The 22,018-nt window shown below is 37.6% G+C and overlaps 1 protein-coding gene across 5 annotated transcripts in view; it reads right to left on the bottom strand.

The window, feature by feature from the left end:
• Positions 1 to 22,018, bottom strand: part of IFT80 (intraflagellar transport 80) — a 148,564-nt gene that overhangs the window by 60,939 nt on the left and 65,607 nt on the right. For all 5 annotated transcript variants that reach the window (XM_073359524.2, XM_073359525.2, XM_073359527.2 and 2 more), the window contains 3 exons: positions 20,714 to 20,823; positions 18,326 to 18,415; positions 14,819 to 14,956 (listed from right to left, as the gene is read on the bottom strand). In XM_073359524.2, the coding sequence (XP_073215625.1) occupies positions 14,819 to 14,956; positions 18,326 to 18,415; positions 20,714 to 20,823 (338 nt within the window). The remainder of the gene's footprint in view (positions 1 to 14,818; positions 14,957 to 18,325; positions 18,416 to 20,713; positions 20,824 to 22,018) is intronic.

Here is a 22,018-nt window from a genome sequence, read left to right as displayed (position 1 = left end):
ATAGAGCTACATATGTCCTGAGAAGTTAGAGTAGGTTTATGGTACCATCAAAATTAGTAATTTAGCAAACACTCTCACTATTGCTAGTCTTTTACAAAAAGTCCTGTTAAGCGGTGGGAAAATTCTCATTATATCACTGCTATCAAATAATTTTAACTATCAAAATTTCAAGTCTATGCTTCAGGCTAAACAGCCTTGGAAAAAGTTTCTTAGTGGACAAGGAGGACTTTAAATAAAAGAAGTTACTCACTTTGGGCAGTAACTGCAGTTCTTTGAGATGTGTATCCCCATGGGAGTTCCACTTCAGGTACGCATGCACCTCTCAACCCCTTGATTGGAGATTTTTAGTTACTGTCTGTTTTGCCCACGCATAAGCCCTATGCCTATTCATTTTGGATACCAAGGTTATATAGGGGGAACATTATGCGTTTTACCTGCCCATTTACATGTAGCTGGAATTATGCAGGTTTCTGCCACACTGTTTTAGCCGGATCTAGGAGCGCCTCATTGACGGGCAACACCACCCTGAACAGTGTTGCTGACTGCAAGATATCCAACAGTTTTGCTGTGAATTCTTGACCCCTTTGAGAGGAATTTCAAGAGTGTCAGCTACCATCTTTATGAAGTCTTGAAATTGCCAAAAATTATTGGCCATGTATGGTGGCGGAGGCATAACCACCTCATCCGGAGATGAGGACGAAATAGGTGTTTGAAAGGTGGCCTCCTTATCTATCCTCCTTGGGGGAGGCTAGTTGGAGAAGAGAAGGTTGTACAACTCTACCTCCCTATGAGACGGTACCAGTGGTCTGGCAAATTGTTGTCAATAGGCAGCTTGGGGGTCCCATATGAAAATGGGGGTAGCAAGCAGGATCAGTTCCACCACTCTTAAGGAGCCCAATCTTTCCTATGACTTTCAGAGAATGGGTTCCTGAAAGGATATGTTGGAGACCCAGGAGCAGAAATAGAGGAGGCTGACTGGAAGTCTCCCTCATCCTCCTCCACCTCATCCAAAGGAGGAGCACCTACTGAAAACAGTTAAGAGTCCTGTGGTATTGGAGGACAGTAATCTGGATATTGGGATCTCAATAGTGAGAGACACTCAATCATACCAAGTTGAGAGACCAAAGCTTTGAAGACTGTAGATCTTGCCAGGAACCTGGATTTTTTCAGAGCTGGCTCTTTAAGGTGAGAGTTCGCGCTTCTCTCTTTGGAAGTCTTCCCTGTGCCGACATAGACGGGATGCTGTATCTGACCAGGGACAAATGTGTGGGGCAGGAGGGTCTTCTGAATGGACTCAGAAGCTGGCCGACAGGAGTGTTCCATCATTTGCAGTCTGAGTTTGATCTCCTTGTTTTTCCTGTTTGAGGGTCAGGCAGAAGTTGTACTTCAGGAGATGTAGGACCCTCCCCTAGCAACAGACACACTTAGACTGGTTCTTCCTCATAGGTATAGCCTCTCAGCAGGAGAGACAACATCTGAAATCTGATGAGCCAGGCATGCCCTGCCAGGAAAAAAATAAGTCTCCTTGAAAGGAAAGAGAAGTAAAACAAAATCTTTTCACTAGTTATCTAATTAACTGACTAACTATAACTATACTAATAACTATCTTAACCACTACAGAAATATTAGAAAACCTGAGGCATGCTCAAGGGGGACATGCTAGTGCTCTGTCTCAGATCAAGGTGGTTGAGAAGGAACTGAGGGCAGTTCACCTGCACACACCTATATAGCCTCAGTATCCTGCACTAGGAGACATTGGGCGTATGCGTGGGCTGAATACACACTGCTAATTGAAAATCTCCAATAAAGGGCTCAAGAGGCACATGCACACCTAATGTGGATCACCTTTAGGGACACTATTCAAAGAACAATAGCTTCACTCAAATTTCCCAGTGCTGCCATTTTATTTTGCTGCACTCACTCCTGTAAAGTTGAAAGTTGACCAACTTCCATGTGCATCAGAGGATTTTACATCATGTTGAGGGGGAAATGGAAAAGCGTAGCACTTATAGCATGAACTCAATGGAACTGTGCAGTAGCAAGTTAATCCTGCAGAATAGGGCTTTTGAGGCAAAGATAGAGCAAGTGCTGGGAGTTCAACAGACATGGAGAAATTACTGCTTCAGAATTTTACTTTTCAACATTAAAGAAAAAAGATAATTTAGGTTTCTTTTCATTTTGATTTTTTTAAATCAGAAAATTAGAGCAATAGAGACTACAAGACAGTTAAGTTGAAATACCACCTACAAGGAGCTCAGGCATCTGGCATCTGGAAATACACTGTAGTTTCAATGCGTACCATGGCTGGCACGAAGTTCTTTGGACCTCCCAGTTCTGAATTGATATTTCAGCTTAAACTGTCTAGAAGCTCCACTTCAGAAAGTGTCAGTTCATTTCTAGAGGGAATGGAAGCCAAATCCGGCTTCCAGGCTACAAGGCTTATAAATCAAACAAAATCGGTACTTAATGTGTGTGTGAAACACTCCTTAACACACGCATCCATCCACCCACCCCCATAGGAACATTTTTAAAAAGTTAAATGTAAAAATATGATTACATGAATATGAACTTTATAATACATCTACACATGAATCTACATCTGGTTCCTTTTCTGGTACCTCAGTCCAGGCTGAATGGGTCTATGAACTGAATAGGCAGCACACACAGATCTTGGGGGTAAGGAAACGCATCAGGTGGATTCAATAGCTTTTTAACCAAAGGAGGAAGAAAGTATTCCATGACACAGCATAGTCAAAAGAAGAGTAAACTAAAGAGGGTCTCCACTATCTTCCCAAATATTAGACAGCTGTCAGCCCCCAAAAATTAAAGTCAATGCTTATGACCTGGTTTTAGGTTACCTATTAGAAGTCTACAACTTTTCTTGCAGGAGGAAAGCTAGTGATCTCCAAGTATCCAGAGAAGCCCTCATAAACAATAGAACCTGAGTACAACCAAGACCAACTTTCCCATATTCATTATTAACGTAGAGTATGAGACAATGTCGCTCTTCACAATGAGTACCACTTCTATAGCTGATTCAAATGCATTAACTTTTTTCCAAAAGTTACACTGGGATCCTATCCAGTCAGTTCTAGTAAATCAAACTGTGCTACTATGGAAGGGACTGGTTACCAATATAACTCAATGGGAAATCTGGATGCAATAGTTGTTACCTCATTTAGAATTCCATCCCATCATTGCTAATAAATGCAGATGAAATCACAGGGACACTGAATGGAAAACCTTGATTAACCATATTAGCTTTGTCTCAAAGGGATCTGAATTTGGAAATATTAAAACACATATAGATGTATCAGCAAGGATTGGGATCCAATCCCAGTATAATACTATTGAAAACAGATTTCTTAGGATTTCTACTTTGATTTAATTGACATTAAGCCTTGGCACTATTAAAATGTTATGAAAACGTATTTACTGTGTACACACAGTAGCCACTTTTTAAATGTTAACTTCTCAGTTACATTATCTTTTAAAACAGTAATAGGCATCCATTTAAATTACAGTGTAAATCTTAAAGTAGTACACAGAGAGCTGTGCAACTCATTAACAATAAAGCAAATCATGGGGTTAAATTTCTGTATATAACTTTGAACGTGTATCACTAAGTGTCACCAAATTGTTGGGTTTTTTAAATCTCAGCTGCCATTTTACTACTGAGTGAAAAAAGTAACAAGCACCACTAAAACAGACTATTTTTGAACTTCTCCAAAATAAAACTCATCACAGCTACCACTGTGTTTTAACCAATTTCTATTAAATTTATTTAACATATTCTCTCACAAGGCTCACAACTTGAGGGAAATGTATAATCATGTAGTTATAACTCTTTCAATATTTGGTTTTATAATAGAAATCCCAGCAACATTAATTTCTATAGCACTATGGACAAGATACTTCACGTTACAAAAGAAAAAAAAAGTCCCCACTGCAGACCATTTCTCATTCACCTTTCCACAAGATACTAGACATAATCCCCCTATTTTTTACTACATATTTCAAATATTTCTAAAAAATTCTTAACAGAATTGTACACAGCCAGCCAAAGAATTATAAAGAGAAACAATGTTGTGGAAGCAATCAAATATGCATAATTGCTAAAGTAAAATGGCTTCAACCACTTCTACAATAAAGGACAAAGCTTTTATGACACACACAGCCATTTAAAAAGACTAACTCATGGACTAATGTATAAAGAGTTGCTTGCATTAAAAAACATGAGTGGTCTGTCATGCTGAATATAGTGAAATCTAGTTCACAAGATAAAGACAAGTGGGAAGATTCAGCAACAGATCAGCCAGCTATCTATTGGAAAATATGCCTGAGTCACAAGTCACAAAAAATACATACACAAAAAATGTACCATCAGCCAAAAAGATATTCAACAAGAAATAAAATAAACTTTATTTACAATCGGGAGTGTGTGTGCACACACATGCAGCTAAAATTCTCTGAATAAACAGTAAAACAGTATCAAAATATCTAAAATAAAATACACCCAATCCCCAATAAGGGCAAATTAATCACTAGTGGAAAAACTGAATAACTGAAAGACATTCTCAAAACAAACACATAGAAGACACTTTCAAAATTATTAAAACAGATATCTCCTATCCATCATAGCTAGTATTTGCTAATATTCATAAAAATATGTATATGAACAGATGATGCAGTTTATTTGATCTCAATGCTTCATTTTCAAGTCTTGCATAAATGGCTGTATTCACCTCTTTTGTTCTCTGGAGCACTGAACAAGCATCCTTTTCTTGAATACGAGTGTGATCAATTTCCTGTAATTAGGGCAGTGGGGAAACACTAGTGGATCTGAGTCCTTCCTGCCTTCTATTTCTATATTACTTTGAGTATTGTGACATGATCAGTATTGTCAAGGGAAGTATGTAAAGCCACAGAAAGTCACCCACCTCGCAGGAATGAACATTTTAAGCATTGCTCTCCATTTAAGGGATCAGATTCTTAAAAATCCAGATAAACCAAGGAAAAAAGTTATTTTTATTTAACTCATTAATGCAGATATGTTTACTTTTTAGTATTACTGTTTAGCGTCAATGAGCTTAGAGCACTCACAGGAGCCGAGGCAGGCAGTGCATACAGTTGCAACATAAAATAGTAGGTAAAATATCTTTTATAGGTCAGCTACATTACTTTCCTTCAGTTATGAATGCTATACATAGTGCAACAGCTTCCCCAAGTTTTCTTAAAGTGACAAAATTAATCTACTCTGCACTTATTGTTTGCAGTTTACTTTTAATGCATAAAACTGATGAAGCATAGAAGCAGGTAAGAAGGAAGAGAAAAGAAAGCAAAGAATATATATGAAAGCTTTAATTAAATTATGTCACATAACTAAATGCATATGCTAGAGAAGGGTTAATGATGCGTATATCTCCTGATGATTCCCCGAGGAGCAATTTGCTGATACAGCTCCATTACATCAGACACAATAAAAATGTCTGTGTTGACCAGTAAAGCTAGGTCTGGTTCTCTTCAAACACTATCGCTCTGGTGGTATGTGACTCATTCTCCCTTCTCCCACAGTGCTAGTGTGGCTAATTCTTTTGCAACTATTTACATTTAAATGTAAGGGAAAAAACTTGCATAAAGGAGCAAGACTTTTGGAGGCTAACCTAATAAATTATTGTTGCTGGCTGCTGAACAGTAGATAGCATCTGGTTTTAGCTACTGTTACTGTCTTTGTTTCTTAAAGGGTCGTGTAGTAAACCAGGTATAAAGTCAGTCTTCTGTAAAACAAAACTAGCTGCATTAAAATGTTGACAAAATCCTTTAGTATGGTATCTGCTTATCAGAAAATATTGGTTGTCAATTTTTCTCCTAACAAAGTTAGTTCAATATTATTTAAAATAAATTCTAATACAGAATCAGACAACAGCTAACAAGGAAAATCTGTGAGGAACTGATGTAAAACACATTTTTAAAATCTACAGAAATAAAGTTGCACATCATAGCAAAATAAAAAATAAAAAAATATACAAATCCAATATTATAAAACCTCCTCTTAGGTATTAATAAATTCATCCTTTTAAAATGAAACTAGCAGTTTTAGTTCTGTTAAATGGGAAGAACCCTAAATACTCCACCACTCTTCTCTTACTTCATCTCTTTCCTCTAGATTCTATGTCATAGCTACAATTCTTTCAGTCAAGGGCTTTGGCTAGGAGAAAGACTCTCAGATGAAAAACCATGAACACTGGTCCTTTGGGGGCAGCCTGATCAAAAGCCACTAAGTCAATGAAAAGGCTCCCAAGCACTATGGCACTAAATTTCCAAAGGCTTCATGGTAGAGCGCTTCTTACTGTATGTTCTGGAAAAGCAGAAATAGGTATGAAAAAATCCAGATAATTTGGGACCTAAGCCCACTCCCACTGAAGTCAATGTAAATTTTGCCATTGATTTCAATGGGAGCCATTTTAGGCCATTGATGAGAAACACCATTGATGCTCTACAGATAGATTGAGAAGGGCAATAGTGTTTAACATATCTGGATGAGTCAATTTAATATTCATGAGATAATCTTAACTTCCCAATGACAGTCCAGCAAAAGAAGAAGCACAAGCTGTTGAGCTCTGAAAGTCCTTTTTCCTTCCTAAGACCAGCAACCATACATACAAATTTGAGATGGAAAAGACTTAATTCACCCATTTTCTCCCCTCTCTTGCTAATGTAGAAACAGTCCCCCCACAATGTTCTCCTGTGTTTCATCCAATCTAGTTTAAATGGCTAAACTGGTGCCATTTCCACTTTTCCCCCTGGGATCTTTTATTGTATAGTCTAATATCCAAGCTATGTCTAAATATTGCCAATTCTTCCTTTAAAGCCCCACAAATTACTGAAATGCCCTTTTCTGATTGTCCAGCTTGGCAATCACACCCAGCAGCTCTCCATTGTTGTGAACAACTACCCAGCTGACCATGCCAGCTACATGTTCCAAATGTACTCTGGCTTGGAGCAGACAGGAGATATTGGACCTCCTTTGGTCTCTAAACAGTGAAGTGTTGCCAAAGTGAGTGAAGGACAAGTGAGTTGATAAATGGTCCAATGACAGGAAGCATTACCTAGTAAGTAAAGCACATGACAGATTCAGAAAATCTGGATTCTATTCTGGCACTGCTACATATAACTAGGTAGCCTTGGAGAAGACACCCACCACCATGAAATAGGGTGCCTGAGTTTCCCCATCTATTAAAAAAAAATAATGGTACTTCCCTGGTATTGTGACGCATAATTCATTATTATCTGTAAAGTGCTTAGAATACTTGAATAAAAACTATAAATGTTCAAGGAATATTTATCAGAGTAACTAACAATTTTTGTTAGCATTCAACAAAGTATCAAAATATTGTTTCGTTTGTTTGTAACTTTTCTAAAAGTTTCTTCTTAAAAGCCAATATATATCCCTATATATGTCCAATCCTTTGCATATATATGGTGGTTTTATTGCCTTGTTTAAAAAAATAAACACCAAGCTTGTGTGTACAAATGACAAATGTGCAGTCACTACAGGCAAGAATTAACTATTCTCTTATTCATATGTTAGTGATGCACAAAATCACAGGGTGAAATTCTGGCCCTACTGAAGTCAATGGCAAAATCCCTGTTAATTTCAGCAGGGTAGGATTTCACTCATAGTGCACTAAGATGACATGAAATGTATCTCTTACAATCTGGCTGAAGAGCGGAGCTGTACTCTCAGAGGTTTGGCCCCTTTACGTCTGAGATTGTCATCTGAGTCTTTCTCGTTGCATTATTGACTCGGAAATTACAGAAGAAAAATAAAACTTTTAAAACATAAGATGAATTTGGAGCTAGAAAAAAACAAACCAAATCCTGGGATGAGATTCTGTGCTGTGCCTCTAATTTAAGAGGCTCTACACAGAATTTATAGCCCATGAGGGAGGGGGAGTTAAGCTGTCTTTAAACCACTATTGTGTCTTCACGTTTCTGGAGTGATCCAAGGACTTGAGTGGTCTCTGGTGTACCATAGGTGTAACCTGTCCCATATTGCCCAGAAACTTTAGCTACAACTAAGTGTTGTGGCTCCAATCCCTTGCATCCCCAGCTTTACACCTTACACCAGGATTTATGAAACAGTCCTTAGAAGAAAGTCTGGGTACATCCACACTAGGAAAAAAAGTGTTTTTCCCCCACTATATTTAGTTAACATGGGGTAAAATCCTAATGGGGATGAGGCAATGTGTAGTTTTCACATATATTAGTAGGTATTCACATATATTAGAGGGAATGACTAGGGAGAGCCTGGGGTTTGCCTTGACCAGCTAACATGTGAATTTCCATACTAGGATTTTAAAACGTGTTAAATACCACATATTAGCTAACATGGTAAAAAGCAACTTTTTTCCTAGTAAAGACAAGGCTGCTCTGGCTGTCCCCAGTTCCTACACTGGGGGAATTCTCCCTGGCTACATCTGGGGAACGTAGCACCCATTTACGCTGCTCTGGCCCCTTTAAAACTGGCACACAGGAAACAGAGTGGGGTAAGACTTTCATCCCTTCTTTTTAATTAATTGGCTAGAAAGTCATCTTTAACAGTGTGGTAAAATTAAAATCTGGCCGACCTTATTTTTTTTAAAAGATGGAAATTAAAGATCAGTACTAGCCACCGGTCAGAAAACAAGCTTGTCTCCTGAAACAAAGGATATAACAGGAATTCCCTATAACACGAATTCTTTTTTGTTTATTTAATTTTAAAGCCTTTGCATTTTCTTTTCTTCCTTCATTTTTTATAAATAAAATCTCAAACTATTTCTGCTTTTTATTAAAAAATTCTCTTTATTTTTTTAATTTTGAACCCTGCTTTTTACTATTATTTTGTTGGAATCTCTTCCTAATTCTTGCCAGGCAAAAGAGGTTTGTTTTTCAATTGTGCTTGCTCAAGAGAGTTATCTTAACCCAACTAAAAAGCCTTATTGAAATGCAGACTAACATATTTTGCCCTGTCTCGCAAAGCAAAAAAGTCATGTTTTCTCAATCAAGTTAGCTGAATGGAATTAGCTTAACATGACCAGAAAGCCCTCTCAACGTTTGGAAGTCATAGATATCTGAAGTCATGTTAGCTGGCCATATTATACCCTAGGATTCCCCTCAGCTTACAGAAGCAGACACTTAGGCCCAGATCCTCAAAAGTATTCAGGCTCCTAACTTCCATTGAAATCAATAGGAGTTAGATGCCTAAATACCTTAGAGGATCTGGGCCTTACGGCTTGTCTACATGGAGAGTTATTCTGGAATAACTATTCCTGATTAACTCCATGAGTGGAGGCTCTTGTTCTGGAACAAGTATGCCCTTATACCAAATCAACTTAATCACAGTGGATTAAACTGATTCACACTCTTATTCCAGAAAAAGTGTACACACACATGGAGTTAATCACGAATAGTGAACCCATTTAAAATTCGCACCCACTCTTATTCCTGATTAATTTTCATATGTAGACAAACCCTTAGGCCTGGTCTGTAGTAAAAAGTTTTACCAGTAAACTGCACCAGTAAGGAGTGTGATTTTTTTCATGATGTATTTACACCAGTTAAAGCCCTGGAGTAGTCACAGTTATACTAATATAAGGCACTTTATATTTCTCTTCACTGAACTGGAATAAATTATACTAGTATAAGGCCTGGTTGACACTTAAAAGTTTTGTTGGCATGTTAAGATTGGGGTGGGGTCTGTGGGGGAATCTAACCAAAAGTCCTAGTTTAGATGCAGATATACCAGCAAAAAAGAGCTTTTGATAGTATAACTTATTTTGTTCATGGAACTGGTATGAACTATATTAGGACAAGAACTCTTTCTCATGTAGACATCGCCTAAGCACTTTTACTGTATAACTATGTCTACACTAGGGGAGTTTGCTTGCTTCAATTATGATGACAGTTAAAACAGCAAATCTTATAAGTGTAGACAAGGCCCTAGCTTAAAATAAAAAGTAAGATGTAACTAACTCTTTTGACCTGAGAATTTAAATCTTAGCACCTTATTCATATTCTTCACAGAATCTATTAGTTCCTATATATTCAATGGAATAAGTCACTTGTCAGTGGATCAAATTTCCTGCCCAGCCATAACCATTTTTTTGTATATATTAAGATTATGGTGTGTGGATAGATCTTAATTAGGTTTATTTATATCTGATATTTACAAGGTAAAAACGGAGGCCATTCACTGAAAACATGGTACATTCAGTGAAAACATGGTATATATTCACTTTCAAGTAATTCAGCAAGTTTGGGAGGGACAAGGTTTGATATTTGGGTGTGTATGCATACACATTTTTCAATCTGTATAGTATTTTTGTATTTTAAATTCAAAGAGCATTTATATAACATAAATACCATAAAGTAAAATGTTAACATAAAATCGCTGGTGGAAACCGGGAAGAATTTAACAGATGCAGATTTCTGCTGTTTGATTTATATAAATATTTATTAATCAGCAAGTTTAATATTTAATACTAGACATTATTTTTGAGTTAGCACCAACTATTAAGAAAGCTTCTGTTCAGTTCAAGGACATGTCTCCCACTAGCAAAGATAGTCCGTGTTTGTTAAGAGAATTCACCTTCTTAACTCATCTAACTGACATTAAGTGACACAATGTTTTAAACAGTGATGGACCAATCTGTTCCTAAAGCTAGGTTTGTAGAATATTGTATCATGTCACAGTGACAGCTTTTAAAGATTATTATAAATAATAAAACATAGTATTTTCTGAGGAAGGAAATGATATAAACTGATACATTTTTTCAAAACTAAACCAAACCAACAAACAAAAATTTGGCCATGAAGTCTTTGTAGTTGCTAGGTTGCGCATTCAACCCTACTGAGTTCTGAAGAAATCCTCTACATAACTGATTCATCCTCCAGACTATCATGGTGCCAGGGTCAAAATAGTTCAAGAAAATAAGACATCAGAACTTCTCAGCAGTGTTGCTCTCTATATGCATTAGAATATAACACATTTTTAGAATAAGAAAAAGGCCACCTGTCCTATTCATTGCCTGATCCAACATGCCTAGCCCTCAGTGTTCTTAATCCCATATTTGTGCATGTACAGCATGCCTTTCAATTGCTTGTTCTAATGATAGATAAAATAAATGTTCTGTTCAAAATTATAAATAAAAAAGAACAAGTTATGTTCAGGCTATTGTAAGTAAGTAATAATATTAAGAAACTTGTTAAAAATTGTACAATCTTATGTGCTGTACCTACTCTTAAGAAATATTTTATTCCAATACAACTATAAGTTTTTTTGACAAAGCAAAGGCTTATAGGTAAGCAGGGAAATTGCATACCAGGATCTACTTTTCTTAAAAAGGACAATTTATGTTGGAGATACCATTAAACAACGTAATTTGCGAACCTACATTTTTTAAAATTACTTAAACCTTAGTCTGCTTTGGATTCTTTGTGGCCAATATGCAATCTCCATAAAATCTGAGAATGCTAACAATATTCTAAGAGAAGAGAGAATATTTCTTACCTGGAATTCAGCTTCTTTGAAGAACCATCTTACAGGAGTCTCACTCTTGGGTCTTGCTCCCAATAACAAACAGGGCAGAACTTCCTGAGCGCAATATATTTTTTAAACCCTAGGGCAGCGGTAATTGTGGCCTGCACGCTATCCCACCTCCACATGTGGACCAACCCCACACAAAGTCTCCAAAACCTTCTAGTGAGTTCCTAAATTGCATGGGAAGGAAGAGCTCCCCAAAATAAACCTAGTTAGAAAAAAATGGTACCATCAAACACCAACAAAACAAAAACACCCACCCTTTAACGGAACAAAACAAATCAAAAACCATAAAAACCTCCTAAAGAAAATACACCAGAATCTGAGGAGAGGCAGGAGGTGTATGTGAGAGAGAAAAAGAATACTGTCTGATAAATCCTCAAAGAGCCAGAATTACAAGTGGGCAATTTTTCTTTCTTTAATCACCACCAGATTCTTGTTCATGAAGAGTAAGTAGCTCGAGGGATTTCTAAAAGCAAGAATGATAAAACACAGAAACAAGCAGCAAAAAAAGGGAAACCAACATCACCTTCAAACCTGAAGGATCAGCCTAGTTTAGTCATCACATACCACTTCCATCCAGATTCTAAACACATACTGCTTCCATCCAGATTCTAAAAATTCAGCACCAGAAGAGACAGGGGAATATGGTGATTGTTTTGGATTTGCTTGGCGTCAAGAAGTATAGAAGAAATATGTCAAAGAGTCAATGTCTCTCTCTTTATGCCACCTATGCTCAGCACTTTTGTAGAGGAAATGCCTCATCAAAACAGTTGAATTTCAGTACTAGCATCTTGGTGCATCAATATACTCAGGGCAAATCATTAGTATATTTCAGAGAACTCTGCTTCAACACAGTGCAATTCACTTCAAGATAACTGATGAAGTGGATCTGCTGGCCCTGTGGGAAAGCTGTGTCTGTGTTGACAAGAGTGGGGCTGTCAAGGTTCCTTCCCCACTCTGAACTCTAGGGTACAGATGTGGGGACCTGCATGAAAGACCCCCTAAGCTTATTCTTACCAGCTTAGGTTAAAAACTTCCCCAAGGTACAAACTTGGCCTTGTTCTTGAACAGTATGCTGCCACCACCAAGCATTTTAAACAAAGAACAAGGAAAGAGACCACTTGGAGACGTCTTCCCCCAAAATATCCCCCCAAGCCCTACACACACCCTTTCCTGGGGAGGCTTGAGAATAATATCCTAACCAATTTGTTACAAAATCATCAAAGACCCAAACCCCTGGATCTTGGAACAATGCAAAAATCAGTCAGGTTCTTAAAAGAAGGATTTTATTAAAAAAAAGAAAGGTAAAAATCATCTCTGTAAAATCAGGATGGAAAATACTTTACAGGGTATTCAGATTCAAAACACAGAGGATCCCCCTCTGGGCAAAACCTTAAAGTTACAGAAAACAGGAATAAACCTCTCTCTTTACACAGGGAAAATTCACATAAAACAAAAACTAAACTAATCCGCCTTGCCTGGCTTACCTATACTGGTTGCAATATTGGAGAATTGGATTAGGATCTGTTGGAGAAGATGGATTTCTGTCTGGCCTCTTTCAGTCCCAAAAGGGGAACCACCACGTAAACAAAGAGCACAAACAAAAGCCTTTCCCCCCCACACTGCCCCCAAGATTTGAAAGTATCTTGGTTCCCTTATTGGTCCTTTAGGTCAGGTGCCAGCCAGGTTATCTGAGCTTCTTAACCCTTTACAGGTAACAGGATGTTGCCTCTGGCCAGGAGGGATTTTATAGCACTGTATACAGAAAAGTGGTTACCCTTCCCTTTATATTTATGACAGGGGCCAACAAAGACTCAGAATGCTCTGCTTGAAGGATCAAGCTTCTGTAGCTAACTGCAGATGGACATATGTGAGTCTCTAAAGGGTACCTAACAAGAAGGATTGTGTGTGTTCCTCAGGAAACTTGATGGCTCTAGGTAACATTTCAAGGCACACCTCATTTATACACATCTTACTCAACTCCAAGGCAGAGGATGCAGAAGTCGAGCGCATTCATGACTGCCATCCTTTGGCCTAATTGACATTTCTTGAAGGTTCTTACCTCCTTTACGATTAAAGGAGAGGTTGGCTTGCTGAAATAAAGGAATGTGTGAAAAAATGTCTTTAGACACTTACTTGGCACTTCAAACTTCCAAATCAATGTGCCAAAAACTGTCTCAAAGCACTAGCAGAATGTGCTCATGTGTTGGAAGAGTATGCCAAAGCAACTGTAAAGTGCACTGTGAAGAAAATCAAAATGTATTCTGATGAAAATGACCCAAAATACTACAAGCTTTGAAGTGTCAAACTCAGTGAAGTGATAAAATGCCACCAAGAAAAGAGAGAGAGGGAGTAAGACAAGAATCCCAACTCATTGAGGTCTGAGGTAATGCGATGGGCTGACAAGAACTTTGAACAACACGCTGCAGAGCTACCGAGACAATCTTGTCAGACAGTGATCTGGAGCTACCTAGTCTAAAATACCAAGGAAGCTACATGAAACTGAATTAAGTTAAGTTTTAACAGGAGACTAACCAATAACCTAGGTCAACAACAAGAACAAAGAAAGAAAAGCTGAAAGTAAAAAAAAAACAGACAACCGTTGTCTGATGAAAGTCAGGGGACAGCTCCTTCAGAGACCTCAGTCTTTTACCATAGTTGAGGTAATGGTTAGAAGATTCTAGAGGCTGAGGCAGCAGCAGCTGATGGATGCACAAGGGGCTGAGATGAGGGAGAACTTCCACCTGCTAGCTACTACCACAACCATTAATTCTGTGAAGCAAAACACTTATCTAGAGGAGTTCTTCTGTCTAGCTATGGAAGAGTGAGAAGCCAGAGTGAAACTCTAGTGTAGATGGTATCTTTAAAGGATAAATAATAAGAATTATACACTGATCTGGTAAAGAATCTGCAAAATATAATTGTGAAGCATAAAATAACAAAGATGTAACAACCAAAGGTGTGAAGAGAAAAGGGTAAAATATGATAGAACTAGTTGACCCTACACAAAACTGTAAAGTGTTCATAAGGCACCATTAAATACAGAGACAAATGCACCAAACAGACAAAGGAGACAATCACTCAGCCAGAAGCACCCAGGGGAAAGATACTAAAAAGGCAGGACTATTCTCTACAAATGAAAATATGTGTATACATGTGTGTTCTCTGGAATATTTACTATATTTTTAATAAATTTGCACACTACATCTGTTCTTTGTCAGAGCTGTTACTTACCCCAGTTTTATCACATAGGCGCAAAGTATGAAAAGACCCCACAGCAAATAATTCTCCATCCGGAGCCCAGGCAACAGAAGTTATAGGATAATCATGAGGCTGAGAGCTGTACAGTAGACGACCATAACTATCCCACACCTCAGAAAGAAAAAATAAATTAGTCTGAATTTATTTTGGACATATTTTATTTTAGAGGCATCATTCTTTATATTTTGGACTTCTTATGTTAGAGGCATCATTTCTTCAGCTTAAAATATTTTTAAGTTGTAGAAATATGTTTATTTTTTAAACAAATTGCTACATTAAAAAAGATATCTAATGCATTTAACAGTTGGGTGTGTGTGTGTGTGATTGTTTTTACAGTATATGCACAGTATAACAGCTGGGCCTGATCCTGCATACTTTGCATGCCCAAATTTCCCAATGAAAGCAAGTTTGGAAGTTTGGGCCCTTTTGTGCATCATCTCAAGATTTTATAGCTACAAATTCTCTGTAAAATCAGATTCCTATTTCTAAGTTATTTCAGTGCATTCTCCTCCAGCTACTTGGAAGACCAGCTCACCACAAAAATAATTTTTACCTGAAGTCGGATTTGTTTTGCTAAAATATGGGAAATATTATATTGATATCTGTATTCTGCATTATTAACTAGTTGTTTCTTGGTGCACTATTGTACATTTTTTCCTAGACCTGTATGTTTCCTAAATACTTCTAATCATTCTTCTTGTATAGTAATATCAAATATAAAATTGCATGCACATCAACTATCAACAGCCAGTCAGTAAGTCAAGCCAGGGGACAGTGAACAGAATCTTTATGGTTGTACATTCTCAGATGCCTCACAATCTGTTGAGGCCCAAAGGGGAGAGATCGTTTGTGATAACAACCCAAACTGAGGTATAGAAGAAATTATTTATGCACAAAACTTAAAATGCTGTGGGATTCAATTCTGTAATGCAAGATAACTGTTACCATCGGTTTCATGATTCTTTATTTTAGTTGTAAACATTTTTCACCAATACAAGCAAAGGGATGCCAAATTTGTGTGGAACATAGGTAACTTTGTGACTAAAATGAGTGATATCTTTTGAAATGGAAATATAAACCTTTCACATATCCTTCATCTCATTTCCCCAGCTGTTCATGTGAGATGTGAAGTAAGTTTAAGACTCTTACTGCTGAATCTTAAAACTATGAAAAATATTGTTATTTTTCTTCATTAAAGAAGTTGATAATGAGATTGTCAATGTAATTTGGAAATTTTCCAATGGCACTGCCAGTAGAATGCCAGCAAGAACACTTCACGCATTAGTAACTTATAAGTTTATAAAAAAAATTATATTAAATAATCAAAGTACAAATTAAGTTTTTATTAAAACTTACTACCTAGTTAAATGATAAAAAAATAACATTTTACACAGGTTTAAAGCTATTTCCAAAAACAGATCTTAGACGGACATGAAAAAAATGTGTTTTTGAAATGAGAGCAATTGCTACAAGAGTCCTTTTATGATTTTTCTTTTTTAAGTTTTTCTTTGCTCAGGCTGAGCTCTAATAGTTTGTGTAGGATAGGAAAAGTAGTTGAGGTTATATGGGGTTCGTTAACATATTTTATATAAATTTTTTAGTTCTCCTTTCTCCCTTCTTTTTCTTTACCATTCACTGTCTTCTTAATGTATCTTATTCTTTCTTCTTCTCAGTTCTCATTTCATACCGATCAGTTAAATGTTCATGGAATATTGTTAACCCTCACTTCAATACAATGATCGTCACTTCTTTAAATTATAATTTTACTTCTATTTTTTCTCCTAAACAGTGACAAATATAGCAGATGAAATTTAAACTTTAAAGTTTCTTACATTTCCACCAATTTTTCATATCAAATGACATTCTTTGTATTTCAGACAAATGGTTCCTTAGAATGTGTATTAACTATTTACGCTAAACAATTTGTTCCACCTTGCATTTAGCTGTGATGCTCTGAGTACTTTTCTCAGATGTGAAGAATTCTGTGTAGCTCAAAACCTTGTCACTTTCACCATCAGAAGTTGCTCCAGTAAATGATACTACCTCGCCCACCTTGTCTCTTTAATTTCTTTATATAAAATTTGAGCTTTGTGTATTTTTATTTTGCTGTACAGTATGTTTATGACAAAAATTATAAAAAATTAAAAATAAAACTAGAGTAATTAAAATCTACTGGCCCAGTTCATACCCTCAAGAACCACATGGAGGGATCATCAACATGCAGATTTCCTCTTCCCCTGGCTCTTCTACCAGACCCTTCATCTGCTCACAGTTCCCCAGTCTCCAGACCCTGCAGTAGACTCACTACAGAACCCGCAGGTCTGTGCAGAAGGTAGAAAAGAACTTGGGAGAAGCTGGGAAGGTGAGAGTTGGCTGGGAACACGACTGCAATGGGGATAAAATGCACATCAGTCCCCCTCTTAGGAATAATAGCTGGAGGCCACATATTCCTCCCCTCTCAGGGACCTGGAGCAAACCATGCCAGGGAGGATGTATTTCCTGGGAAAGTATCTCTACTGGAGCTATGCTGGCAGGAAACCTGAATGAGGAAGGGTTGGTGGCTTTTGAAGGCATATGGGGTCAGAGCAACAGCACGGGCAGAGGGTTTTTGTTAAAGCTGGCCCTTGGCCTCCTGTCAATTCCCAGATATTTGCCAGGTCTGGGAAGATTATTTGCAGGTGGCAAACCTTGCCCTCCAACAGCATGATGCAGAGGGATCTCAGCGAGTTCCCTTATTCCACAGAGTGGATGATCCGGGCCACTGTACCTAGTATATTAGCAGGGAGTCCATTCATAGTATGCAATAATCTGAGAGAAGATTTAAACAGAAAGACTATATAATTCAAGATTTTTTTAAAATCACAGCACATAAATGAGAGAATGTTAGAATTCAGATACTAACTAATTAAAGTAAGTTCACAATTAAGGGGGAAAACATAAAGCATCCTCTACTACTGACAGAGAACAGTGTGCCAGCGATACAATTTTCCTAAGGATCCCACCTGTATTCAGGTAACAGGACAAACTGTGTTTCCCCTTTAATTGTAATTTCTTAACTTTTCTCAGTTCATATCTTAGTCTTAATATTCCTTCAGCAGCTAGGGCTTGTCTACCTGGTACAGAAATGCACACTAGAGGGGTGCAAAGTGTAGAGTGCACTGAAGTGTTGTGCTCTAATTGCTCTGTGTAAACCCTGCTGTTGCGGCCTAAAAGGTACCTAGCAAGCACTGATGTAGTCCCATTTGAAATAATACTGTGTTAACATGCGCTGGAATCTTTTCGTTCAGTTTAACTGCTATTTCCTGAAAACTGAAAACCTTCAAAATACACTTAAATTTTTCTGTCTAATTGGATTTGAGTTTGAAAGGTCTTGGGAAGGTTGGAGAAAGTTAGTAGTGCCTAGTATTGTTACTCAGTTGCTGCTTTAAATATTTATTTAAATAATTTAATCCACTGTAATTAAAGTTAAACAATACACACCTTATATTTACAGTCTTCACCAGCGGACAGGATAAGGTCATTGACCGAGTTCCAATCAAGTTTTAAAATAACTCCATCATGGGCTTTCCACTGACAGGAAAAGAAATAAATTAAGTATACATTTAAAGCTAGCAATTGCTTTACTATTATTTTTAGTATTTACTTTTTTTATTCTGGTAACATTTATAGGCCCCAGTCAGGATCAGGTTCCAGTTGTGCTTAGCACTGTACAAATACAGCAGACATGGTCTCTTCCTGCAGAAACTTACAATTTAATTTAACATAACACACAATAAAGGGGGAGTGAGGACAAGGGTAATAATGTGGTTTTGCACTTATATTTTGTCTAAGCGTCTCCACAATTTGAATGTTCCAAACTACAATAGGATTTTTTAAAAAATTTATTTTTAAAGCCTCTGCATATTCCTTCTTTTTTATTTAAAAAAAAAAAATCAAAGCCTATTTCTGTTTATTTGAAATTTCTGGGTTTTTTATTTTAAACCTCTGCTTGTTACTATTATTCTATTTAGACCTCTCCCTAATTCAATATTTTCAGCAACGGCTTATATCTGTTCTTTCATCTTTTTAAACATGGATCTATTTCTTAAACTCCATTTAAACTTCAAGTAGCCATTTATTTGTGTCCCCACTCCCCATAAAATATCATTTTCACTCATTTTTACTGCTTACTTCTATCAGTAGATAGCTTTATTAAGAATATTAACATGACATATGTTCATATATGAGGTAAACTCTACACAACTATTTATACCGTATAGATTCTTGAGCCCAAAGAATCTGATGTGGATATCCGCGGATATAAATCGGTATCCGTGGAACCACAGGGCTCTCCCAGGAACCGCAGCAGTGAAAGGAGCAGAACATGGGGCCACCGCTCCTAGGAACCAGCACCCCACGCCAACAGCTCCTCCAGTGAGGCTGTACTGCCCCCAGCCCTGCCCAATGGGGCGGGCACCAGGGTCACCAGCAGCTGTCCCTAGTCACACTCTTGTGTTCCAGCGGCATGCATGCTCCCAGACAGGAGACGCAGACAGCTGCATGGCAGGGCTGGGGCAGTACATGTGGGGCGCTGGCTCCTGGGAGCAGCAGCCTCACATCCTGCTCCTTTCACCTCTGCAGTTCCCGGGAGAGCCCTGAGGTTCTGCGGATACCGATTTATATCCGTGGACATAAATCTGTATCTGTGCAGGGCTCTATCTATACATTAGCTCCACCACAAGACTGTATTTTATCTCTTCTGCATTTAAATCAAGCAGTTTCCTCCTCTGCGCTGCCTGGGCCCAGAAGGGGGACAATAAATTCCCGTCCCTGGCTCTGTGCACAATCACAGGGAGAGTCCTGATCAGTCCCAGGCTGGGTATGCTCAGCATAGACAGAATCTTTAGGGAATTTACCTATGAAGCTCGAGCAGGTCTTGAGTGAATATGTGCAAAGTACTATTTTTCAGATGCTTATAACTCAGCCATATTTGGATGCATCTTCACAAGGACAGTAAAAGGCATATATCTGACACAAAGGCTACTAAAAAAGGAGAACTTGTGGCACCTTAGAGACTAACGAATTTATTTGAGCATAAGCTTTCGTGAGCTACAGTTCACTTCATCGGATGCATGAAAGCTTATGCTCAAATAAATTTGTTAGTTTCTAAGGTGCCACAAGTACTCCTTTTCTTTTTGCATATACAGACTAACACGGTTGCTAGTCTGAAACCTGACAAAGGCTACTGCCTTCCAAATTTCAATTCCCCTTTCCAAAGCAAGTGGGCACTGAAACATCTCAAAGAAAAAGTTACCAAATTTTGTAATATGGGCAAAACAACATATTTTCCCTAGCAGGAAATGGCTAAACAGTTTTGGTGGTGAAATTTTCCAAAATTTTGTAGCCCAAATGGTTAAAGTTTGGCAAATATATAAACGACTCAAAACCATCTTATATTGGAAAGTGGCAAGCAATCTTAATAACAGGCAGTACTATCATGTATATTACTACATTTAAAATACATTTTGAATTTTGACTAAATAAAGGACGTATATAAATGGTGCAAGCAAGGTATGGCTTGCTATGAAAGCTTCACAACACATCTTCACCAGTCCATTTCAGTCTTGGTCTGCAGCACATCTATAATTCCAGGCCTCGATCCTGCACATTTATATGCAAGCTTTACTTTAGGAACTGTGAGTAATCCCACTGACTTCCTTGCAGGATCGGAGCCCTAGTCTTTATTCTTTCTAGTTTTTATTTAATTCTAGTTTAAAAATGCTGCCCATACCAAATTGTGTTGTGATTTAGTTGTATCACTTATATGAAACTTTATTTTACTAGTAAAATATCACTGAAGCCTGATATGTAAATTTATATTAACGATACCTGTAAAACTTTAGCATTTGGTTGAAGAGGTTTAATAATCAGCTGCTTCCCTGATGTATAGAGAACTTTTTCTGAATCAGGGCCCCATGCTACTGAGTAAACTGGTGTTCCTGCAGAAAGACAGAAGAAATTGTATCTTATAAAGATGATTTGAAAAACACATGCAGAATTTATTAAAGGCACATAAAATGATTAATAAAACATAATGTTGCTGAAACATTTGGAATTTGTATATTCTGGAGAGACAAAGCAGAGCTGTTTTAATACTGATAGCAGAAATAATTTCAATATATTTACTAAATACCTTATTGATATTTAAGAACAACTGTGGTGCTAAACAGCACAATTTAACAAGGCAAATCTATCTGCTCCTATTGGTGATTCTACTGGGTGGCTACAGGAGTGAAGATGAATCCAGCAGGCTAACTCTTAAAAGTCTTTAAAAGATGCCAGCAGGGACCTAACAAAAGAATGACACCTCTCCACTTTTTCTTTCCAGCCAGCAGCTCTTCAGAGAATTATCATCCCTGTGCTCCCATCAACTGGGCTAACTGCTGCCATGGGAAGAGGTTATAGATGACTGCTATCTGGTTGGTGTGGGAGAAAGAAAACTGTCCCCCAGCTAAGAGGAGTGGGAGGAGACCACCCTCTGTCCCTCACACTAACTTAACTGCAGCTCTGGCCATGTTTAGTGGCTTCCAAGATAGTGCATACCGCCACAGAAACAGTTATGCCATCAACATCTAAAGAAATCGTCTGGCCCCTGAGGAAGTGACAAGTCCCACTGTATATAGAAATAAAAACATGGATGGTGAAATTTTGGCAAGATTGTCATCTGATGGTTGTACATTGGCTTATGTGGAATGAATTATTGGTCTCATTTTAATTTCAAGTATATAGGTGCCCATGTCACTTTTAGCTCTAAATGGCATCCTTGAAGGCAGCCTTGTCAAAGATTAAATGGGTATGAAAATTGAACTGTTATTATTTTGAATCACATTTGTATACATACTACTTTATGGACAAATGCAGTCCCTGCCCCTTATGGTTTACAGTCTGAATTTAAACATGACTTGACAACTACTGACAAATAATGAGGCTTCAGAAGGAAGGGTACAGGATACAATAATATTAGGTTGTTGCTTTGGTTATCCATGTGCTCATCTTGATGGTTCTGTGTTTTATAAAATGTTTTTGTTGGCTTATTTATTGACTAGCCACTGTCCAGGCTATATACACTGTATATTCTGTGGAAATATGTGGAAGTTTCAATCTTCAGGTTTATGAGTCGGTGTCTTTCATCAG

The sequence above is a fragment of the Lepidochelys kempii genome, chromosome 9 (assembly GCF_965140285.1).
Source record: "Lepidochelys kempii isolate rLepKem1 chromosome 9, rLepKem1.hap1, whole genome shotgun sequence".
Classification (NCBI taxonomy): Eukaryota; Metazoa; Chordata; order Testudines; family Cheloniidae; genus Lepidochelys; species Lepidochelys kempii.
The sequence above is the reverse complement of the archived record's forward strand: the minus strand, read 5'-3'. Positions and strand labels throughout refer to the sequence as shown.